The 20,849-nt window shown below is 31.2% G+C and overlaps 1 protein-coding gene across 1 annotated transcript in view; it reads right to left on the bottom strand.

The window, feature by feature from the left end:
- LOC121117058 (phosrestin-2) overlaps positions 1–15,551 on the bottom strand; it is a 48,246-nt gene extending 32,695 nt beyond the window's left edge. The window contains exon 1 of the mRNA XM_040711356.2: positions 14,907–15,551. Coding sequence (XP_040567290.1) covers positions 14,907–15,322 — 416 coding nt within the window. The 5' untranslated portion in view covers positions 15,323–15,551. The remainder of the gene's footprint in view (positions 1–14,906) is intronic.
- Between the last annotated feature and the right edge of the window lie 5,298 nt (positions 15,552–20,849).

A 20,849-nucleotide genomic window follows, 5' to 3' on the forward strand; every position in this document is an offset into this window, starting at 1 on the left:
TTTGAAATCTGATTTTTATATTCCTTAAATTCTTCTATATCGACATTGGGATCCAAAATATATGTTTTCTTGTAGGAGAAACATTCTTTATTCTTCGCTGGCAGTCATTTTGGCTATGTCTCTGATCTCCAAATCTTTGATATCTTTGTGTTGATGTTGAAATATATATTTTTTGATTATGATTATTTGCCTTTTTTGCATTGAAATTACTTTCAGGGTTCAAAAGTTTTTGTTTAAAATTAGCACTTTCCTATGATAAATACTTCTCACCGATATCCTGTAGAGTAGGTTCCTTTAATTTAAGAATTTCTTTTGAAGGATCTTGTCCTGTGGTCCTACTACTAGACAAATTCTCAAATGATCTTCCAAACTGTAATTTTAGAGCTCTCATTCCTGTGTTAGTGCTTTTTCTCGGTTAAAAATAAATTTAAAAAAATTCTCTCGACTATTTACATTTATTGAAGTCAACTCTCCAATTCAAGACGGAGTATTTTTCATGATAATACTTATTCAACACATCTAAACAATCATCAATACTTTTAATGTCTCCCATATCTCAAAACTGTACGAGATTTCCCCGACAAGACGAATAAAGCCAGTTATCTACATATCCTCAATGTTTTTCGAACAGTAAGTTGGACATTAAATTCGGAGAATAAAATCTCCTAAATGATTTTATCCAGTTTTTCAATTCCATAGGACTGTCGTTGACTTCTAGAGGTTCTGGTTTTCATGAAACATCTATTCGGGTTCTTCTACTCCACTCTGAAGTAATATGTTGAAAATCATTCGTCCAATTTTAACTGTATGATTTTACTCGAAGAATATTATACGATGAATGCAAATTGATTTTTCTTATTCATCACACTTTTTGTAATTTTAAGATTCTATAATCTCTTATGTTGAAATATTCTCCCATTCTGCACACTCCTCTATGAGGTTGTTGCATTTATTTAATTTAGAGTCAACCTCACTGTTTCCATGCTAATAAACAGCTTAATTAGCTAGAATACAATAATCTTTTTTGGGGATACTTGTAACCTTACTACTCATTTCACTATGACTCGCTATAGACATTACGAGCTAATGACATCCTTTTCCAATCTTCTAATAAAGAGGCTTGATAGATTAGGATTAAGAAAAATTAAAAATTCTTAGGAAAATTTGTAGAATTATTAAAATAGGAATTAAATAACAAAATAATCCCACAAATTCTCAGAATACATAATTTTTCTTAATCCTACTTCGCCACGCAGTACCGAGTAGTAGTCCATTAACTTTGAACACTTTGAATTTTAAACTTTAACCAGATATAATTTATTAATGAACAATATTATTTCAACAAAAAAAATTAATACGCTAAATAGATGTATGTCTAAGCTCTCTTAATCTTTAAATTAACCGTCTTTAGTGGCAATAATGGTTTCCAGACAAAGCACAGTGCTTCATTTAACAGAAAAAATGCCAAAACCATAAATATCAATATTATATATATATATTTTTCTTTTTTGCTTACATATCATAAAAATGTGTCTATATTTGGTGAGTACATGCATTAAAAAACATTTTAATGAACAGTAAAGTTTTTTTTTCTTTTTTCCACATAAAGACTTTATTTGTTTGGAGAAGTTACATATATAAAAGCATACACAAATAAACATATTAGTTTAGAACTAAATCCCTAAACAAAAGTCAATACAACTGTTAATTAGCAAGATGAGTCAAAATATAATAGAAATACTCTGTAGTAGTTAATCACAGTACTAAATCGCAGTCCGCCAAGGCATGAATAACTGTGTTAAACAATTTTCTACAGTCTTTGAGAGCTATCAAAAAACAGTCTCTTTTGAACTCTTTTTTGACACTTTTGCCCACCACCCCCCTACTGGGTGTGAGGAAATAGTAGCTCGCTATTAAGTCTACAGATGCTTTGAAAGGTCCATTATCACTTTTTGATAGAGTTTGGTCATTATTATTGAGATCAGAGATAGTTCTCCTCCCGCAAAGATCTTGGTTATTTGATTGAAGGCAAATAAATCCTATGAAATAACTTAATAAGCCAGGACTTCAATTGTCCTCTCAGTGAGCCAGGTAATAACTGTTCCCCTATATCGAATATTAGGAAATTATAGAGTTTAACCCTCTTTAGAAGATTGAAACTTCTCCATTGGTAAATAAAAGAAAACACATACTTTTTAAGAGTGTCCAGTTTGAATAAGAGTAATTTTTGGTATCCCATATAATTCCCGATATTTCCACTGTATCTTTAATTGAACAGCTGGCAATTTGAATATCCTTACTTGGGCTCCATTTACATATAGGAAGAACAACAGTCTTTTTATACTTGATTTACAAACTGGACCTCATTTCATATTTCTTGAAGTAAATTAAAGTTATTTCAATTACTTTACTTAAATGAACCTCAGACTTAGCTTCACACATCTATGTGACGTTGTCGGCATACATATCAATTATATGTCTCAAGGTCCCAAAATCCACTCCAAACCCATTGAAATTCTTTATAATCGAATTTCCAAGATCTTTTAGTGGAGTGAAAAATAATAGGGAACTGAAGGACATACTTGACCGCAACTCTTTCTTAAAGTAATTGGGTCGCTTTTCAATACCCCCATCAAATAGTTGATGTGCCATTGACGAGAAGAGCTCTAATGGGATAAAGAGTATTCTTTTGGAAGACATCTTTCAACTACTTTCAAAATATGACTGTGTATGACAGAATCAAATTATTAGATGAAGTCTAAGAATCTATAATTGTACCAAAAGTTCCCTTTTAACGTACAATTTCAACAACAGACTGTAGATTTCTTAAAATTTCTAAAATCTTCCTGTCCTTTAGGAAGCTTTTTTGTTCTTTGTCTTGTTTGTAGCTCAAAATTGGTTCTACTTTACGAGCAAGAACACCCGAAAGAATGCAATAGCTCTCATTGAGCACTGTGGTTGTCTTTCATTGTTGATACACGTAGCTAGCCCCTTTTTAGGGATTATAACTATCCGCCCTTCAATTGTGGAGCCTTGCACGAATTTCCATAGACTTCCCAGTTCAACTAAATAGGGAATAGCCTTATCTACACATTTGGTGAAAAGCTTTTCCATCCTTAAAATGTTTTTTTTTATGTATTTTGATAAAACATTTATCGTGAAAATTGAATATTTTCCTATAGTAGAACAAGGAAGATTAGATCTTTCACCCCCCCCCTCTCAATCTTTTGGAAGTATAAATGAAAGAACTTCAAAATTCCCTGTGGGTCAGTGACAGTTTAAAAAAGTTTGAGAACGACTGGTTTATACTTTTGAAATTCTTTTACGTAAAACCCTAGTGAATGATACAATAATTCATTCACTATTAAGCTTGAATTTTTCAAATTACCATGCATTTTATACTATAAAAAATAGATGTATAATAAAATGATATAATGAATATTTTCTTGTATTTAAAAAAATATCTAGAGATTTACCAAGGGTTCAAGAAGCAATAAAGGCTTGCGCTCGTTCTGTTTGATATAAAAAGTAACTCCCACAAAAAAATATGTATCCATGTTCAGTTCTATTGCCAAGATGCAATTTGACGCAACTCTCGTCATTTTAAATCTTTACTCTCTCATTTTTATTTCGGGACGATACCCTCTAGAATAAACATGTTCCCCTCCGCTAGTCAGTCAACCAATATTTTCTATAGAATTATTAACCCGCCTCCATCTAACAAAAAAGTATTTATAAATGAAAAACAAGTAATTGAGTCATCTGTTTTTCCAATTGGGCTATATTCTGAAGAAGCTGGAGAAGCATTAAATAAAAAAGTTAGAAATGCAGGACTTAATCAGACAAGAAAATCATCAAGTATTAACATTCAGACAGATCATATTGGCCATTGTATGATAAGTAGTGATCCCTTAATATCTTCAATACGAAAATATAATACTAAAGGAGATAAAAAAAAGCTATTAACAGAAATTTAGTCAATATATATAATGATAAAGTAAACGTTGAATCTGATGAGATGGATTAAATTTATGTTTTTTTTTATTTGCCCTATATAAGCAAATAAATTATATTTAAATTATTTTCATAAAAATAAAGATAAATGCTTTAAAAATTATATTAAATCTGTTGAAGCTAATATATTTTTGACTATTAAGCTATATAAAACTTAAATTACAACTGGAATGGTAAAAATCAATATAATATCAATTTTTGTAGTTTTGGCCGCTTTTTGGGGGAAATAAAGGACTGTGCGACGGTGAAATGCCTGGTAACTGCTCCAGATGTAGTCCTCTATCATGGTGTCCCAGTACTGGCTAACTGTGGCTTTGAGGACCTCTGTGTTAGGATGATGGACACTGTAGGCCTTCCCCTTTACATACGCCCGAAAAGTGTATCGAGGGGGTTTGAATCATGGGCGTAGGGTGGCCAAAAGTGTTAAAATAGAGTTTAAAAAACCCTTCAAAATACTGATTCATAAGAGTCTTGCAACAAAGGAGATGGGGTTCTTTTATTTCTATTGTCAAAAGTGGCCTTTCCATCCGTATATAGCTTTTTCCACCCACTTTTCTAATATTTCTCTGGACAGTCTAGTGTGAAACTCCAGGATCTCTTGCATGAACCTCATGGACTTGAAAGGATTGGCCTTTGGTGTTTTTTAACTCATCTAGTTTAGCCTTTTTGACAGAGCCTTCAGAGCTCAGGTTTGTTATATTTTGTAACAAATTGCTTATGCTTTTATTTAACAAAATATGAATTAATCAACCTTAATTAATTATTGAAATAATATGTCTTCAGATTTCAATTGACCACCCGTTATATTTTCATATTTTATTAATACCATTGTTATTACTGAGATCATATAATTGTGTCACTACTTAAAATGAAGTGACTCAATTAATACAGTGATGTGACATTTTATTTATAGTTATCAAACCTAAAACAGAAGTCAAATGAATGAAATTGATAGTTATCTTCCATTTAAATAAAAAATGACTGATTATTCCTTTTGAGGCACTGAAAAATTACACCACTTAAAGTAGAAAAACTTGGAATAGTATAATGAAAAGAGAAACAATGATGAATTGTGTTTGAAAAGTTATATTGTGGCCAAATCTTGAATATTTCAAATGTCAACACAAAACCTACTATAATTGACCAAAATATATGCTGTAAAAAAGTAATTGGGTTTTAGCTTTTCTTGAAATCCCTTAACGGATTTATCTATTTTTTAAATCCAAGACAAATTCTTGCGGAAAACAAAATACTATACGATAACTGAAATAACTACGATAATATCAAAGGAATAAGCTATCCCCTGATTCCTCAGACACAGCATATCAGCTGTAGATATTTGAATAGTTGGAGAGGGAGGTGGGAGGTGGTGTGATTAATCATCTGTAATCTGTTGTAAGAGAAGAAAATGACGAAATTAAAGACACATGAATCTTTGATCTGTGAATGGATCGGTCCTAAGGGAAGTCCATGGAAATATATGGGCATCTTCCAAAGTTGTTGATGAGGGGAAAGATAGCCTTGATTCCCAATAAAGGTTCGCCTACGGATGTCATTAACTGGAGACCAATTACTGTTCTTAATGAAAGCTATGGAATCCTTTCTGGTATTCTGGCTCAAAATGGAGCCAATTTTAAATTATAAGCTTGGTCTGGCGCAGAATGGATTCCCGAATAGGAGGAGGATTTCCGACATTTCAAGAAGTATTCAAACTGGAATTGAGAGTATACAAAATAAGGGGAGATTTTGTGAGCAATAAATAAACTCCTTCCTAGAAGATTTTTCATTCTTTTTTATGAAATTTATAGCTATTTTGAGGCTTTGTTTTGTTTATTTATTTATAGTCCAATTTTATGGAATTTTATGGAATTATGGAAATCATTTTCGTTGAAAATGGATTGATTACTAACCTTATATACAATTTTTCAAAATGTTCGACTTTGGTTTAGGGAATTAATTTTAAACTAGATAGTTTATTTATAATTAATTTATATGTAACTTCTCTTAATTAATAAAGTCTTAAAAAAAGAGAAAAAAAGAAGATCATTATTTTCGCAACTCTCGTTGTATTCTCAGAAATACTTTAGTGTTTATATTAATGAATAACACAAGTTGAGTTAGGAAGAGTATGGAACTAAAAAGATCAAGCAATAAACTATTAATGAAATGTGTATATATTTTTTCATCATATTCTATAACAGTAAAACTTAAATATTTTAAAAATATCAACTATTTACTCATGAGTTTATTCGGACAATTAATTTATTCGTCTTTTGCCACGTTGATCATTTTCTGATCCGTAATTCGTCATTAAGCTCAACACACTTATCTTGCTATAAAAGATTGTTATAATTGAAGTCTTTAATTTCCTACAAAATTGAACAATAATTATTACCAGAAAAGTAAAAAACAATATTCTTAATTTTTTCTAAATCCAATAAAATTAAGAAAACATCATCATCGTATTGGAATTTCCTTAACATTAACAATGTTTAATGGGCGTTTAAATGGCCCTTTAGCACAGTGATAAGACCATAATCACATTGTCAAAAGGACAATGTGAAGTCTTTACGATGAACAGCTTTTATCCATTCATCCCAACCTCTATTGACTATTACTATTCAAGAAAACGAAACTTGAAATTGAATTGGAGGTTATAATTCAATCTATGCTTTGCCTGGGTCCTATGGAAACTAAGTCCAGATGACGAACCCTTTCCCAAATTGGAGCAAACACAAACAGCAAAATATTTTAACATTTTAATGAAAGTATATATCGATAATTTATGAACAAATGCAGAATATGAAGTTCGTCGATTGAGATCTGTAATCCCAACTCTGGAAAGTATATTCAAATCTGATCACGTATTAAAAAGTTGAGCAATCAACTTCTTCCTTTCAGCTGACGTTAATCATAACATACTCTCTCATCGAGCTACAGTTCATTTCTGTGAACTGACAATTTTAATCTACTACTGCCTTGCATTACCCAACTGCCCATAAAAATCCTTTGTCGCCTTTATGTATTTCTTTCTCTATGGATAAAACTCATTGACTATTCCTTTTTATTTATTATTTAATCGTTATTTTCCTTTTTTTTTCCATTTCTTAGTTATGCAATTAATCGGATGGAGATACAACTGTAACATTCAAATTGATAATATAAAAACATAAGAAAGTGGCGAATATGTCATGCGGCAAAATTTCCTCCAGGCAAAATGTTCGAGGCTAAATTGCAGATCACGCTTTAATCGAATGTCTGCAATAATTATCAAAACCTTTGTCTAATTTCTAGGATCACTCGAAAGAAAGAATAAATTACTACATACTCGAACTCTACCCAATTCAAAATGGGTAAATTGCTCTAACACAGATTTGAAAGTCCACACATAATTCAAAATGTGCCGAACTCGAGTCCAACACTAACAATTACTAATAAGGCACAATATTTGTGATATCACTGTCATAAGTATAGCATTGTTTCAGTAACATGAAAATTAAGTATTTCTTTTTCAGCTGTCAATTTGCAAACTAATTCTCCCCTTCTTGTTAGTATTGTACTACATACTCGATCACCTGTACTCGAATAAATCATTCTAAATTACTATGAAACGAAGAATAGTATAGGCATATTAATAAAAAATAACTATTATTAATTTTTGCTGAAAAATGAAATGATGCAAAAATAACTTTAAAAAATGATAATAAAAGATTTCCATATAAAAACAAACTGAAATTAATAAAATTCATTTACTGGGTCACGAAATTTCTAGAAGCTTAAGAATCCATTAAACCCTACTAAGACTGTGGAAAACTCTATAATAACACTTTTAATAAGTTGGTAGACTGTCCTGCCATTTTTTATCCATCAACCTAAAAGAATTGTCGAATAGGGAAGAAAAATTCATAACAGGTCAGGTTCTTTTTGGAAATTCAAAAAAGAATAATGGAATTTCTACGTTAACTTTGCAATTCATAATTGTACAGCAACAAACTTCATATCAACCAATTTGAAAGGATTATTTTATATTTATCATCTTTGCCGGAAGCTGAATTCCATGACTCATATTCTGATTCAGGAATTTTTATTGCTACGTGTATCTTGCAATAAAAATTCCTGAATCAGAATATGAGTCATGGAATTTTGCAGGAGAGGAAATCTGCACCACCCATCGACTGTTCTCTATAATATATTAACCAAATAAAGAATGACATTAAAAAAAATTATATAACAATTATATATATAATTCAGAACTCCCACAAAAATATGACAAAATGATTATTATGTTGTAATACTATGCATAGGATACTGATGGGTCGATTAACTCTTGAACCACCCCCACCACTGCATCTACTATTACTCTATTCAATATAGAACAAATAATTCATTACCCTGTAGTAGTTTAGCTAAATCTTTACAAAATAACTAATGCATTGGTAGGCTCATAAGTCATAGATTATTTACTCAAACATTATCCTCCATGCCGACTTCTTCATCTGCTACTCTTTTAAACCTCACATGACATTGCAGATAAGAACAACATATTATGAAATCAAATCAGAATGTGAGAGAGAAAAGTGTGAAGAAATATATAGTCAGTATATATGTAACGATTTATTTACATGCAACATGATTAAAGGTGCATAAAATATGTGCTAGAAAGGGAAGCGGCTTTACTTAGTTGGAAATCTGAACCGGTTTTATTTTTATTTTCTGGAGCTGCAATCATTATTATTCAATTCTAGAATAGGGTGCATTTAGTATAATGTAATCACTAATGTGTTTGCATATGAAAAAAGGAGAATAACGGTGGCGGTTTGCTTTGTAAGTCCTTCATGGATTCTGAGTAGAATTTAAGATCGACAAAGGAGTAATTCGAGCATATATGTCCTTGCTATATTCGTTCGAATTCGCTTCCTCTTAGGGGTTGTTGCAGCTCCAAAACATTCTTCGAATTATAAGGGTAATCAGGTTCATTTTATATTACTTGGATTTGTACTTATCGGCAAGGCATATCTTATGCATTACTGAATATAATCATACTTACTGATGTAAATCGTGTGTATTTATTAGCTGACCCTTTGTTTTTCTAATTGGTAATCTAACGAATGAATTATCTTTTTCCTAGCTATTGCCATTATTATTTAACTCCTGAGTAGTGAACTTCATTTCCTACTATATTCGAAAACTTGATTGAACATTTGTGAGTACTCATAAAAGACGAAGAGTAACACACTGAGATTTTTTTACCGAGTTATAATTATATGACCTTGTTGGCATCAAAATGTAATTTAGGATTGACGTCGGAATAAATCTTGCCATTATCCTTGCTAATTTCCTTCTCCCTTGTAACAGCTGCTTGTAGCTAATCTAATGAAACATTATGACAGCTCAATGCTCTCCTCCAAAACATTCTTCAGATTGTCAGAGTTGCCATGTTGTTTATCCGTTACTTTTTTTAATATGACCAAAATACATACGATTTTTAACATTAATCATACTATCTTTCAGCGACTCGCCTCCCATATGTGAATACTCTTGCTTTACAGAGTGTAACAGGGAAATGTTCTGCGTCATTAATTTTATTACGCACTAATTAAGGTTTCAGGTAACATCTTAAGCAATGTTCCAATACATGTGTCGTTTTTCTTGCCCATTATTTAGATTTGATTAAAATCGGACAAAAAAATGAATAAAAAATGAGGACAGTCTGGAACATTAAGGTCGCCAAGGAGAATAGGACTAAAAGTTTTTTCCATAACATTGTTCATTAAACTTTTCTAATAAAAAGTTATACAAATTTTGGTTTTGCTTCTTGATCTTGGAAAATTTCCCTGACGCACTCCGTATATAACAGCTTAGTAGTAAAAGTGACATAACTTTAATTCACAACATTAAACATGAATCCTAATTTGATGAGTACAAGGAACATGGGGAATGTATTAGGAACTGCTTTTCGACAGCAAAATACACATTTTTTCTTTCATTATGAACAATTTATACTGCGTCACTCTACATACATATAACTAATTAAAGTATTGTACTCTAGTTAATTTATAGCAACCACGGGTGAAAAACAAACATAATATAAAACTTTTTATCATCTTTTTACACTTCTTTTTATTTTTCTTGACAAGGCGAGGATAAATAAAATATTATTTACAAATTTAATTATTAGACTTAAGATTTCTTTTGTACAAAATGAGAAAAAAAAGAGCCCTAAACTTTTGAAAAAGGAACACCCTCTAAATATCAAAATTGAGTAATTTGTATTAAAAGAAGAAAAAAAAGTAATTAGTGTTGTTTTATATATATCATAACTTATTGATATTTTTTTTTTTTAAATATATCGACAAATGAAGATTTGATGCAAATAGTATTTCTCTTTGTAGGAAGATTCAAGGGTGGTGAATATTCAACAGTCAATTGAGGACAAATTTCCTCTAATTGCCTGTTGTCAGAATGTGGCTCATTTACATATCCGACCATGAAATCATAACCATGAATGCATCATATTTTCACTTCCGAAAAGAGAACCTAATGAAGGAAAGCTGTTGAAAGTGAATTTTCCCTCAATAAGTTTAACCAAAAGCTGTTGTTTCATCGAACTAGAATCCAAATTTTCTCTATTTATTTCATACAAGTTAGAAAAATGACCAATGCCCATACAAAAACGGGCAAATGAACAATTTTTCGAGCGATTTGGCAATCCTAAGTCCATTAATTATAGTTATATGTAAAAGAACAACTCTTTGTAAGACTAGTACATTCATTTTCTAAACAGGGACACCCTAAATACATATATGTAACTACTCTTTCAAGGTCCCTTTTATAATGATTTTTTTTACATAATAATTATATTTTTCTACAAAAAAAAATATCTGAATGTGTCATGTGTTTATTTATTATTTCTATCGTATTAACAGTGATAAAAATTCAGTGTGGAATGGACATGCTAAAAATAAAGAAACTGAAAATCAAGATGGCATCCTTGTCCATTTGAAGAATGTTTTGGAGGGAAAAAATATAATACTCAAAATGTTTCATTTGATATCCTACAATCAGCTGTGACAAGGGAGGAAGGAGAAAATGATATAAACATAGGCATTTGATAGAATTACTCTGATGTCGATCCCTAATTCTACTCTGATTCCCACAAGGACATAAAATTATGACTTCCCAAAGTATTTTCTGGGCTACAGTCCGACTTTTATGACCACTCACGAATGTTCAATCCGGATAATTGATTCTATTTTGGAAAGAAAGTTCAATACTCAGGAGTTACATAATATTGAAACTGCTCAGGAAAATAAAATTTATCCTTTAGATTACTAATTCCAAAAAAACGGGGCATCTAACAATACATCGTAATTTTGATCAATGCATAATGGTATTCTTAGCTATTATTACCTGTGGTCGTATCCTAATTTTATACTTTTTGGTATTTTTTAACTTAAATTCAAAAAATTATCTTGTACCCAGCATCCATGATGAAAGATGATTGAAATAGTGATATTTCTTGTAAAACAAGCAATGTTTATCTGTTTACCAAGTGATCCATTTAAATTTTAACACTTTGAATTTTAAACTTCAACAATATATAATTTATTAATTTTACAATAGAATTTCAACAAAATTAATATTATATGTAAATAGATGTGTGTCTGAGGTCCCTTAATCATTAATGTAGCCGTCTTTTATGGCTTTCAGTCAGGGCGGGATGCCAGGCACCCGCTGCAGATTTTTTCCTCTGGCATTGCACCTCAGTGCTAGCTGACAGTAGATTTGAGGGCCTCAGTGTTTGGATAACGGATACTACAGGCGTTCCCTCGAAAAACACCCAAATGCCTATTAGGGGGGGGGGGCATCAGGGGTGTAGGGGTGCCAGAAGTGTCAAAAAAGAGTTCAAAATAAATCATTCAAAATAGACTTGTAACAGAGGAGATGGGTTTCTTTCAGATCCCTTCTTCTCTCCAAAATTTCGGACTTATAGACGGCGTAGACGGTTTTCGTGAAGACACCGAAATGCTTGGACTGAGCTAAAGGAAAATCGTCGATCACGTCCAATTGTCAATTCCTCGTCTTGTACCTAAGCTGGAGAGCTCAAGTTTTCTTTTTCTAGTAACTAATTGTTCATACTTTATTTTATCCTAATATGATTTAATTAATTTCAATCACTCAATCTTAATTAATTATTGAAATAGTAATTTTTCAGATTTTAATGGTCCAACAGGTATTTATGGATCTTTGAACCAAATGACGGCATTTTTGATCAAAGACATAACAATATAGTCAATGTGGATCTCCAGTCATTTAGCATTTAAAATCCAGCATGTATAGCATGTTTATAATACTGATGTATACCAATGCACCATAAAGAAAAAAAGGAGTACAATATACAAGGAGCACTTTATAAAAAGAATTTTATCTGGAAGGCGTTTACTTTATTTAAAATTTAAAAAAATAAATAAAGTGACTTTACATGAGAATTAGCAACGTCTTAAAGTATTACTTGGTTCAATTCATCAAATCATTTTTTTTTCTAAAGTTGTTTTTATTCTTGAGGAGAAAACATCAAAGTATTGAGTGAGTAGCTATGTATGAGTGTGCTTATGGAAAACGGAGAGTAACCTATCTGATTTTTTTGGTAATTATCTTCTATATTTGGCAAGCCAAGTTTGTCCGTTCGACGCCCCCTAAAAACTCTGGGCAATGCCGGGTACTATCGCTAGTAAAAAATATGTTAACCTTGATTAGTATCATGTCAGCTGAATAAGCTTAAAGAAGCGAAGGAATGAAAGAGAAACTGATATAGTTTTCCTCTTTCATACCTAAGATGCTTTTATTTTATTCTTTTTAGCATACATTTATCTATGTACTAGAAGATAGTAAGAAATCAAGCCCTATAGAATGAGAATTTCATGGCATATTTCTTTGAAATAAAATGTTTAAATATATTTAATGTATACTGTATGAGAATTAAGAAAGAATAAAGACGGCATTAAAATAGGTAAATAAACTAAGTATAATTCAGCTTACCAACAAATATGATTTTTCAATAATTGATGTTCGCTGGGAAGGGATCTTTTTCAAATCTGAAGTAATGATTTGAGTTGAAGAAAAATATACGTAAAACAAGGGCTAGATTTGTTTGATTTTTTTGCAAATTAACCTGTGCTGCTTTACGTTTCCCAAGGTATCTACGTATAAAGTGTTCTTGTGATCATAAAACAATGAGTAACACTGAGAATATCTTGAGTAATTATCTTTTATATTTTTAAGCAAACTGTGTCTATTGGACGACGCCTAATAAAACTACAAATGCCGCGTACTGCAGCTTGTTAATAATATGAATATACTCACTAATTTAAAATTGATTTTTTTTAGTTGATTGAATATAGATTTTATGAAATAATATTATTATTATTCGTTGAAAAGTAATGGACTCTTTTCTGTTTAAAACTCTAAGATGCTTCATTTTAAATTGATGTACAAAGTCACTGTATACCTAATTGGTACTGAATAAAAGATTATTTGTATATTGGTCAAGTTAAAATTTACGTATAATTGTAGTATGTTGTAAATTAATAATCATCAGAATATATAAATAGTAATGCTTTTAAATAATAAACTTGTACTACAAAAAATTATTTATCAAGAGATTTCATAATAATTACATTTAAAACACCTTAAAAAAATATTTTGAAAATTGCACATAAGGCATTATATTTTGTCATACGCATAAATTTAAAAAAGTATATATAGACATGGAAATAATTCAATATAATATTCATACTATGATAAATGATATACAGAGTGAGGAAACAAAACATGAAGTCGCGTTTTATAAAATTTTACCCCGGTTATTTTTAATTACAAGGTTTCCTTAAACAACCAAACTAAAGCTGAAATAAAATAATAAATCCGTTTTGCTTATAGTCACATGTCTGTAAGTGTAGAAATGTCGGATCAACAACAAAAAAGGTAAATTGTCTGTGATTTCCTCGGCGCCGGTTCCATTGATTGATGCAGAGATCCTTGGAATCTAATCCGGACTACATATAATATCAATAAGTCCACTACAGTCCTATACAACTTAGAACAATCAAAATGGAACGACGAAGCTCAATTTGCAATGCCCATTACTCTCTAGAACTCAATGTTGACTTATGACAGACTTAATCAGTGCAACTCTATCTGACCAATACAAGGATCATTACAAAAAATCAATCAAAACTTACACGCTAATAATTTGGCTGACTTCCAACCTTCCTACATATAGCTCAATTTAAGACCTGACCTCAACTGCCTGTACTCAATAGTTTAGGGTGTATAGAAGAAAAATATCTAGCGTATCTCTCATCTAAAATTGGATTCGCTCCAAGCTGTCATCATGGACACGGCCTTCATCGTCGATACCTTCCAATCTGTTCGGTGGAATATCGAAGCTGTTATTGCTTGTAAAGAAGGACATTAAGAATAAAAAGTAATCCTAAAAATAATATTAAAAACATATCACTCCTTGGTTTTGAGTTGTTTTTTTTCTTTTTTAGATAAAAATCATTTTTTTCCTAATTAGGTCATGCTGCAAGTTTTGAGTCCTTTCTCCTTAGATGGTCGAATAGTTTCCCAACCTATGTATGAAAACATATTTGTTCCTTCCTTATATGAAGTGAAATTAATTCAATCATGCTTAATATATATATTTTTAAATAATAACATCACATACAAATTTCTACGAAAATATGCATAAAGGGAAAAAATATATATAATTTTATTTTCAACCCTTATCACAATATGCAACTTATTCAAAATATTATGTATTTTATTCTTCTATTCAAGAACCATCAATTTTTTTATTTTTTTAAAAGTAGAAATGAAATATCACGTACCTGAATAAGAGAATGACTTGAGCAAAGACTTTTAGATTTTTCGAAACAAGGCTCTGATGAATGAGAGCAACGCCAATTATGGGCTCCACAAACTTTTCTGACACAAATAAATGCCTTTGAGGTAAGAAGAGAATCAAATTTCCATCATTTGATGACTTTCGATAAATTTTCGTCCCCTTGCCATCCTTATTCGTAGATCCATCTCCAGGATTGGAGGAGGAAGTTGAAAGATTGGAGGATTCGACTTCCTTTGGTTCCTTCAAACTACTTTTGTACACCTCAGAATCATTCTCTTTTATCTCAGGCGATTTTTTGTTTTTCTTCTCCTGAGCTTCTTCTCCCGCCTTCTTTATCTCCGTTTCTTCTTCTTTTTCCTCCTCTTCAATTTTTTTGATTTCATCGTCTTCTACAAGCATCTTGAGAAAAAAAGCAACTGAATGTTATACCTTTTATAACAGGATTCTATAAATGAATATTACTCCCTTCTCTCAACTACGTCGAGGCGAAAGCCTCGACGTATATATATATATTATTTTTTATATAGTAGAACAGGGTCCAAATAGAAACTTTTAACAATAAAAAAAGTATATGTCATAAAAAGATATGGCTTAAATGTGGAATGATTCAAAACACTTGTATGAAAACAAAATGAAAATATTATCAAAATAAATATTATTTTTTTATAAACAATGAGCATAACTAAATAAATGATTTAAAGGACGTCAAATTATAAAAAGTTGTAAATAAAGTTGAACAAATTTTTTAAAGCGGAGGAGTTTAGAGTGGACAACACGCTCAGGAGAAATTGTTCTCTTAAATTCAATATGTATAGGGTCGATACTCGGCAGCTCCTATACCTAGAAGGAAGTATACATTACTGGGGGCCCATAGAAATCTGAATCCTTACTAATTCAATAATTAATTAAGGTTGAGTGATTGAAATTAATTCATATTTTGATATATTAAAACATAAGCAATTAGTTACAAAACAAAATAAATTTGAGTCTCTCGCTTATGTACAAATCGATAAAATGACACATAAATGTGATTGACGAATTTCTTTTCGTGTACTCCAAGCAGTTTGTCGTCTCCAAGACCACCGTCTATGCCACCAGCAAGTCTGAAACGTTGGAGAGGAAGAAGGGTTCTATCAAAATTGCCAAACTAGACTTGGGATTTCATACCAGACTGTCCAGAGAGCTATCAAAAAGTGGGTGTAAAGAGCCTTGTCAGGGTGGAGAGACCAATTTTGAAACTAGCAATGAAAGAAACCTATCCTCTCCGTTGCAAAAATATTTTGAAGTAGTCTTTTGAGTGCTATTGAAAGTCTTTTTTGACACTTTTCCCCCCTACATCCCAGATCCCAACTTTTCGGCTACACCTTTTTACTGCATGTCAAGGGTTGTATTGTCCGTCGTCATCAAAATACCAAAGGCTCTCAAATCCACTGTCATCCGGCACAGGGACGCCATGGCAGAGGACTACATCTGCAGAGAGTGACAGGCCTTCCACCGTCTGGAACCCATAATTGCCGCTAAGGGCGACCACATTAATTATTAAGAGAGATCAGACACACATCTATGTATAGTTTTAATTTTGTTGAAATTATATTTCCAGTTAATAAATTATATCTTGTTGAAGTTTAAAATTCAAATTTTTTATATTTTATTTTACGATCCAGCCCAGATAGTACAGTTTAGCACTGAATAATAGATATTTTGCCTAAAAAATGTGTTATCTGGTAAATTTAATATTTATAATAGCTATAAATAATAAGACAAATTGACAATATACTTGAAAAAACTTGAATCTCCTACCTTCAATATTGGTGAAGTATAGTTAACCAAAAATTGAAAATTAAATATCTCAGTTCAAGCTTTTGTCAAGATAGTATGTTCTTGCGCTGGCTCAACAACATACTAGATTTATTATCACATAAGAGTAGCGAGCATAATTAGTAATGATGTAGGAGTAAATCGTGTGTATTTTTTAGCCGGCACGTTTATTTTTATTTTGAAAAAATTACAGAATTAACTTTCTTTTCCTCAGCTGTTGTAATTATTATTTTATTCCTGAGGAGTGAACTTCATTTCCTACTACATTCAATTATATGATTGAACATTCGTGTGTGCTCATATAAGACGGAGCGTAACCCTGATGATTTATTGCAGAGTTATGATAGTATGCCCTTGTTGGACTTAGAGTAGCATCAGGGATCGACATCAGAGTAATTCCATCAAATGTCTATGTTTATATCATTTTCTCCTTCCTCCTTTGTCACAACTCATATTAGCTGATCAAATGAAACCTCCAAAACATTCTTCAAATTGTCAGGGTTACAATGTTGATTATGTCAGAAAAAAACACTCTTGAAATAAAATACATCAGCTGAGCACACATCTTTAAATAACGGAAGTACATCTATTACGCAAGATAAGTGCATGGGACAATCCAATTATGACGTAGATCTCTGTTAGATATTTAAAACGGTACTAATATAATTTACAAAGTGGGATCTGCAGTGAATAGAATAATTTTCTTTTTTAAAGTTATATAAATATTATGTAAGTACATTATATATTTATCAGTCCAGAGCAATGGTGATGACAACAAGTCAAATAACAAACATAATACAGGTTTCCTAGTGCTGAGTGAATGTTTATAAAAGCTAAAGGGATGACACTTTCTTATCAAAAACTAGCCCTAGTACACGGAATTTCCCGGAGCAATTAGTGTCTACTAATTGACAATTTTTTCTTAAACAAATATAAAAAATAACTTCCAAAGAAACCCCCCGTATTACTCTCCTTACAGTTTTGCATTGGTAAATATATTAGCTAGAAATTCGGGAGAGCACACAGGTTCAATAGGGATGCTAGCATATCGAAAATTTGAGTATTGATATTTTTTATTTCAGAATTATAAGTTAAATAGTTTATGTTTCTTTTTTTCTAATTAGTTAAATTAAAATTTCCGTTGGACTCTATACAATCTAAAAATAAATTTATTAGTTACGAAGGTAATAAATATTTGATGGAAATAAATACAGTAAGTACTTATGTAATTCAAAATGAATGTTATTTTAAAAAGAATATAAATTCAATTTGTTTTCCTTTTTGGAATACAGAATATTGATAATATAGATTGATGAGGTAATATTCAGAAAGATTGGATTTCAATTTTGTGAGGTACATCCAGAGCTTCTGAGTAAGCCCTTTTTTGATTCAACAAATATATGCAGAATTAATTGTATCTAAGCATACTAAAGTTCTCAAGGTTTATGTTCTTTGAAATGTTATATAATGCTTAAATATGAAATTGCTTGAAATTCCGTTTCTAATGTATTTAACAACTACTACAAAAGTAATACTTGTTAAATACTCCGTATATATCTAAAACCTATTACTCTACTCCCAATATTAATAATTATATTCTTAATACAATATCGACGTTCGTTCCTTGTATCAACAAACCTGTCATATATTATTAACTTCTTATTAGGCTCTTAACAAACTAGATATACAGGGTGGTTTATAATTATTGTCCAATTAAAAAAAACATTCACAGATAATTATTGTTTGTATTAGCATATGAATGAATGTGTTTTTACATGCTCAATATAGTCCTACAATTGAAACATGTGTGTCCCCTTGTTCAGACACTTGAGCCACTTCCTCACTGACTTGCAGCTCGTATGCAAAAGTCTTCCGGAGTTTTAACCAGTACAGCTTCCATGGCTTATTCCAGGAGTCATTAGAGAGTCTGGAATTGAATAGACCTCCCCTAGAACATACCCTACATTATGTTATCAAAGGGGATGAAGATCAGGGGAAGATTGAGGCTAAAAGTGCAAAATTATATTTGCACCGTTTTTGCACTTCATTAGCAGTGTGATACTATTAGTTATTAGTTAGAAAAATAAAATACATCTGAGCTCTCTAGCTTACGTACAAGTCAAGAAAATAAATTTATAATATGATTGACGAATTTCCATTCGTGCACACCAAGCAGTTGGGCTCTCCAGGAGCACCGTCTACGCTGTCATCAAGTCCAAAAACGTTGGAGAGAAAGAAGGGCTAGGTCGAACTATTTTAATTACATAATTATTTCTATTTATAAAATTTAATAAGCCTTCTCTCTTCCAAAAGAATGACTAAAGGTTAGTTTTCTCTTAATACAACACATATTGCTTAAAGAAGTTTAAAAGAAAAAGAAAATTTTAAAAAATCGATTAGAAAATAGACGATTTCTTTTATTTATAAATTTATTTTTTAATAAACGCCCTTTAATTAAATAATTGAAGATCAACATATTGTGTACTATGTACAGGACGGAGCGTCAATACTCTTAAAAAATAACATCAAATTAAACTAATATGTCAATTAGAAATTTAGAGATATCATTGTAAAAAATTTCGTGAAAAATTATTAATTAATTATCAACAAAGTTTTCTTAAAACATTGGTTGCTCATTTTACAGAGAAAAGAAAGTAAATAGATGTAAGAAATTTCTTAATTTATTGAAGTCTGGCATGCCTCCTAACATTATTTTAGTGATGCTAAAGTTTTATTTTATTGTAGTTCTATTGAACCTCACAAAATCATCGGATTTTGGTCAATAAAGGTCTGATTCACTATGACGTATCTAAGGAATGCAAAAGCTAGAGTTAGTGTTGGTATAGGTGGCTATCAGTCGTCCAGTAAGGTACACCTTATCTTTTGGGGACAAAATTAATAGTATTTAGTTCGTGCGACCATCTTTTGGAAAAGTGTCCACTTGTGTGGGAATTCCCCCTCTAGCTAAGATATTTATGCCTTACCTAAGGATATTACTCACTATCTCATGTCAAATATGATACAAAATTGGAATGAGACTCATTTCCGGATCTTGTGGAGCAACAAGTTTTAGCCTCCATTCAGCCCAAATTTGAATTCAATGGATTATTTTCATCTAGTTAATGTTGGAAGACAAGGTTTTCAAGAAGTCCATCCTAATTTTGATGTACTGAAAGTCTGAGTAATTTGGTAATGGGGCAACATTCTCGTGGAGATAGCCGCAATGGCTACTGTAATCTCTTGCCTAACATACTCAAGCCTGTAGTTTCTGGAAAAGGCGACACTTAAACTCTTTTTTTTTCTTTTTTTTTTGCCTATTATTATATGATATTCAGTAGTACTCTTGCAAAAGTTTAGGTTACTAAGTATAGATATACAAAAGTTATATGTGATTATATATCACAAAAGTATTTTGTGTTCACCCTGTATATTTAGATACATATGTACAGAGAAAATTAATGTATGGCAATTTGCAATGATGCTGTTCACTTATTAAAATATTAAGTCTGAATATACCCTGGCTGTCAAGAAGTTTTTAAACATGACTTTAATTGTATTTCGAGAGGTATTGGTTAATTTATATAAAAGTTGCGTTAACAAAAAAAAGAACAGCTGATTATTTACCTTTACACCACGTTATTTAACAAGTCTCTAGGATTAACGAAATGGAGAAAAAATGGCAAGAAGTGGCTCGTTTAGTCTGCGCCGGATTTTAGCTATTCTGATGCTGTAGAGAACCACTGTTTAATGTTAGGGTTAAGGTTTTGGTGAAGAACAGTGACTGTTTGTCATCTATCACGGGTAAAAAAGTTTTTTTCAAAATAAGAAGATGTAAATGACGGATTTTGAATCATGCCTAAAAAACGGTCTTTGACATATTGAACGATATTTATTTTTATAATGTTGGTAATCTCCCAACATTTTTTTTTTCACATTACTTTATTTTGTGATGTGTGCTTTTTTAAAAGTCTTAATATCTTATATTAATTTGTAAATTTTTTGTCGTTGAAACATACAAACTTCATCCCATCAAAGATATTTGGATCCTCTAAGATGACCCCTGGACAATGTACGAAGCTTAGTATCACCTTTCATTCGACTGAAAATA

The sequence above is a fragment of the Lepeophtheirus salmonis genome, chromosome 5, assembly GCF_016086655.4.
Source record: "Lepeophtheirus salmonis chromosome 5, UVic_Lsal_1.4, whole genome shotgun sequence".
In the NCBI taxonomy this organism is placed as follows: domain Eukaryota; kingdom Metazoa; phylum Arthropoda; class Copepoda; order Siphonostomatoida; family Caligidae; genus Lepeophtheirus; species Lepeophtheirus salmonis.